This window comes from Phascolarctos cinereus, unplaced genomic scaffold, assembly GCF_003287225.1.
Source record: "Phascolarctos cinereus isolate Bilbo 61053 unplaced genomic scaffold, phaCin_HiC Scaffold_5;HRSCAF=322, whole genome shotgun sequence".
Taxonomy (NCBI): domain Eukaryota; kingdom Metazoa; phylum Chordata; class Mammalia; order Diprotodontia; family Phascolarctidae; genus Phascolarctos; species Phascolarctos cinereus.
The window spans coordinates 218,124,769-218,129,504 of record NW_027555958.1 but is presented as its reverse complement, the minus strand read 5'-3'; the positions used below and the strand labels follow the sequence as shown (position 1 = coordinate 218,129,504).

The window sequence follows — 4,736 nt, the reverse complement described above, 5'->3', positions numbered from 1 at the left end:
AAAAAAGGGGGTTGGAATAAATGATTTCTATGGTCCCTTCCAGCTCTGCAAATGATGATCATATTGGTTACTATGCGTATTACTCAGGGTGAACAATGAATTATTTCTTTCCATCATACAATTTGACCTGCTTAGTGAATGGAATTTTTCAACTAAATACTGTCAAGTCAGCCTAACCACAAATGACAGGCAAGAAGAGTGACATGCTATAAAAAGCTAAGGTGAAATGACAGCACTATACATCGTCAGCCTCTCAGCAGACACATACCCATCAATCCCAGACTGAGGAAGAGAAGCCACCATGTCTTCTCCAAGCAACTTGCCAGGGGTGAGTACAGCAATAACCTGAACGTCTTTCTTTGGGAAGGCCCAGAAAATACTTCTAGCCTGGGCATGCAGGAATATTGACCGCTTTCTGTGGCAGATGAAAGAATAAGATGTACTTTGGATGGGAAATGCAGTCGGTTGTAAGCTATGGGGATGAAATAATGATCAACATGAAGAATTAGATTAAAACTGAAAGAGACCTATGCCCTAAGCTAAACCACATGGGATGTGTCATATCATGTCACAGTATCTTGCTCTCAGGTTGCAGAGAGAACTTTAATATGATACTTCTGCGGCTGTACTTGCCTTTAAAATGGGTCATCCTATCTACAAAGGGCCTTTGAAGTGTGCCCTCCTGAGCTTTCTAGCCTCTTCCATTGTATTCTTGATACTACAAATATAAAGATAGTTATGGTTGTGTGTTCCCACACACATACTCAAATTCCAAATAGCTAGGTAAAGCTCTATGTTCAGTTCATTGGGTATTAGTTCCCTGAATTTGACACTCTAGCACCCACTTCCATGCAGTGGCACAAGCTATTCCCCATGCCTGGAATGGACTGTCTTCTCATCTCTACCTCTCAGAAGCCCTTTTCTTCCTTCAGGGTGCAACTTGGGAGTCTCCTGAGCTCACTTCCTCACTTTTACCTCCTCAGTAAAACTAGTCCCAACCCACTAAGTTGTTACTGCTCTCTACCACTCCATTTTCTTTGTACTGTACTTATGTGCATGTTGTATTTCCCCCATAGAATGAGAAATCTCTGGGGAAAGAGTCAGGTGAAGTACAACAGAATGAGTACTAGACTTGGCATCAGGACACCTGGGTTTGAGGAGATTAGACTCTGACATCTTCTAGTTGTGTGACCATGGGAAATTTGCTTAAGCCCATTGAACCTCATTCTTCTTGTGTTGAATATACTTACACATCCTTTTCAGAGGGATATGGTAAGGGAAAAGCTTTGCAAACCTTAAAATGAAATAGAAATCATAAGCTTTGTTATTCAAAAGCAATTTAACCACTAAGACAAATTAATGACTAGGCATCATCACTAGGATAAAGGAAAATTTATAGTTTGTTAGTATTTTGGTGAGCTTAAAGCTTTTTTAAAAATTCATTTGCAAAATTGTTGGAACTCTTCCCATGACTTAGCACATGACAATATAGCAATTATCCAGAATTATCCAGAATTGCCAGTAGGATCTTATGATTATAAATCTAGGGCAAGAAGGTGTCTTAGAGGCCATCTATTTCAACATCTCATTTTATAGATGAGGAAACTGAGGCCCAGGGAGATGAAGTGTTTTCCCAAGGTTGCATATATAGTAAGGGGTAGAGGTTGGATTTGAATCCATGCCCTCTGACTCCAGACTCTTAATAAGAATACCATTGTTGTTTTCTGTAGTCTTGACTTCCAAGATGCTTCAAGAATTTCATAAAGGGGAGAATACAATGGTCTTCCCAATATTCTACAAGGAAGGATGAGAGTTGTATATGCAACTTCGCAGAAGTATAGGTGTCATTTCTTCACATAAAGATGAGCATGCTGATCTGAAAGTCCCCCAAACTGGATCCAATAATTGAGCCAACCAACAGATTATTCTGAGGATGATTCTTTTTTATCTAATATGGCAAGATAAGTTACATATAGCCATCCTAAAATCTGAATTAGCTATGAAGTCAAAACTATCAGGTTAACAATTGTGCTGATCCTTTGGGGTTTTATAGTTATAGGTACAGTCTGAATCCCAGGTTGGTGTTTGTAACATCTCAATAGCCAGATAGTCCAATTAATTCAGTTAAACCAATCGTTCAGTATTACCATGTCAAAATGACCTGTAACTTAGCCAATATTTTCCTCTTTCAGTAGGTCTGATGAAAAGTAATGTAGGTATAGCCTCAGTTTAATGTCGAGTAAATGGATCACAGATATAGATCTGAAAGGGATTGTACATGCCATTTAACCTAACACCCTAACTGTACAGATGAAGAAACAGACCCAGGAAAGTTAAGTGATAGGCCAACACTATAGAGGTAGTAAGCATCAGAGATAAGATTTGAACCTTTCTCTAACTCTAGAGCTAGAGCTCTTCCCACTGTACCACACTGCCTTGCTTTAATTTCACTTCCCCAGGCCTTTGCTTTCCTCTAGAAAAATGAAGCCAGAAGCTATGACTCTATTATATGTTTGACAATATACCTCAGCCATTCAAATTAACACAGACACCACCTCCCCCAACTCAGTAACTGAAATAAGCAAGTAAGAATTCCACTTAAAATCACAAAATAGGCTGTCATCGGGCTATTCTTCAGGCCACCAACAGATGCCTTCATCGTCATCACTAGAAGAATAGAAAATATGGAAGGAAAGTCTGTGGTCCCTTAAACCATTTTTTGTTTTGTTTAGTTTTGTTTCCTCACTTACCTGAAAAGTTTTTGTAACTCTTCCCATGGCATTGACATCCTTATGATCATGAGTATTCTTCTAGTCATCCAAATCATGTATTTATCCTCTCTTTCTCGTGCTTCTCTCCCTTTTTCTCCTCCAGTTCAAGTCACTGCTGCTGTTGCTGATTCTGGTGGTCATGATGAAGACAGGAGTCTCAATGCCAAAGAGGTCAGGCTGTCCGAAAGCTGAAGGGAATGATTCTTCTCACAGTGTGAGGGTCAACGTGAATATCATTAATCGAAACCAAGGCTCAAAGATATCCCCCGATTACAAGAACCGCTCCACCTCTCCTTGGGATATGGTGTAAGTAAGACACTCCCAACCCCCACCACCATCACAACCCCCCTGTCAGAGTGGTCCTTGGTCTTATACTAAATGTATTGCTCTCCTCTAAGAGAGGAGACCCTTGTCTCTAACCTAAATCCCTTCTACTATGGCTTAGGCTCATTTCATTTTCTTTGGTCACTGTGGAATAGAAGTAGAGAAAATGGGTGGTGTTTTTCAGCATGCAGAAACTTATAAGACTCTTTTAAAGTAATACCTAGATGATGTTTTCTAAAACTGATTAGAAACTTCCAGTGTCTGGAATTTGTCCCCTTTAAAAAGTCTTCCCCTTTTGCGTTCACACTCTGATCATTTTTATGCTTCCCCAAGAGATCACATTATCTTTGTTTTCTTCTCTAGCCCTAATGAGGATGCCAACAGACTGCCCCGCACAATCTGGGAGGCTAGGTGCCGTCATTCAGGCTGCATCAATGCCGAGGGGAAAGTGGACCACCACGTGAACTCCGTCGAAATCCAGCAAGAGATTTTGGTCCTCCGTAGACAGTTCCCAAACTGCTCCACTTCCTTCCAATTGGAGAAGATTCTGGTGACTGTGGGCTGCACCTGCGTCACCCCACGCACAGTGTCCTGAAAGCTGAGGGTCAGCTCATCGGAGGATGCCTCAGAGGCAGCGAGGCATCCTAGAACTTGGCTTCCCGCAACAGATACCTCCTTTAGCCACAAGCAAACCCTCAGGGTGCAATCGGGTTTCAGACCAAATTCTATATAGAATCCAAAGGACATTCAATCTGATCTAACTTCAAACTTTTTTTTCAGACATAAGGACCAGAACACCTGCTGTCTCTATGACTTTAAATTATGAGCTCATGTTGGCTTTTAATTTGATTTTTAGGATTTTTCTTTGAAATTGGTTGTATATCCTTAGACTATTGAAAGAAGAAGTCTCAATTTGCTGAGAGCTCCCATTATTTTTTTTAACATTTTTTGCCCTGAATATGATTATTTTTTATTATTTAAAAAGGTAAAACCTATATTTATATGAATTATTTATGGATCTATTTATATTGCCTTAGTTTACAGAGAGAAATGAAACAGTCTGATTCTTAGATTCACTAAGGGAAGCCTATCTCCTGGTTCTAAATCTGTGACTGGACTAGCTGTCTGAAGTCACCTTCAGCTCTCAGTCTGATCCTAGTATCCTGTGGTCAAATGACCCCAAGAACTAGAGAGTAGGATGAATTCATCTTCCCTCTTTTGGAATGGAGAATTTTTTCTCCTTCGTAGCTTCTAAGGATACATCAATGTTCCCTATTGGACTGAAAACGTTTGCTGAATTTAGCTTCATATTTATTAATTTAAGTTTACCAGATATTGATATTATTTTCATAAGATAGACACCAAGCCTAATTCTGTGTTCAACTCACCACCTTGTAATTACTATATGATGAATAAAAGTTTGCAAGAAAAAGCCTGTTTCCATTTTTTTCTTAAATTACTTAAACTCAATTCTACCTGCTATATTCTTCCCTATCTAATAATTTTCAATAAGCTTTTATTATACAACTATTATGTACAAGGGACTTTGCTAGGTGCTAAAGACACAAACCAAAAAAAGAAGGGGGATTTCTGTCCTCTAAGTAGTTTACGTTTTTTGGGGGGAAGGGAGGTTGCAATGAG

At 39.5% G+C, this 4,736-nt stretch overlaps 1 protein-coding gene across 1 annotated transcript; it reads left to right on the top strand.

Annotated features, from left to right (window-relative positions):
• The first annotated feature begins 250 nt into the window (after positions 1-250).
• Positions 251-4,042, top strand: IL17A (interleukin 17A). Its single transcript, XM_020993976.2, has 3 exons — positions 251-328; positions 2,875-3,077; positions 3,459-4,042. Exons 1-3 carry the CDS (start codon positions 302-304, stop codon positions 3,688-3,690), a joined length of 462 nt encoding a protein of 153 aa, XP_020849635.1. The 5' UTR covers positions 251-301; the 3' UTR covers positions 3,691-4,042.
• Positions 4,043-4,736: the final 694 nt, after the last annotated feature.

Bases quoted from the DNA above. Each gene is read 5' to 3' on its own strand.
- IL17A (XM_020993976.2), top strand. From the start codon at position 302: ATGTCTTCTCCAAGCAACTTGCCAGGG. The intron at 329-2,874 runs GTGAGTACAGCA...TTTCTCCTCCAG, and splicing joins CTCCAAGCAACTTGCCAGGG to TTCAAGTCACTGCTGCTGTT. The intron at 3,078-3,458 runs GTAAGTAAGACA...TTTCTTCTCTAG, and splicing joins ACCTCTCCTTGGGATATGGT to CCCTAATGAGGATGCCAACA.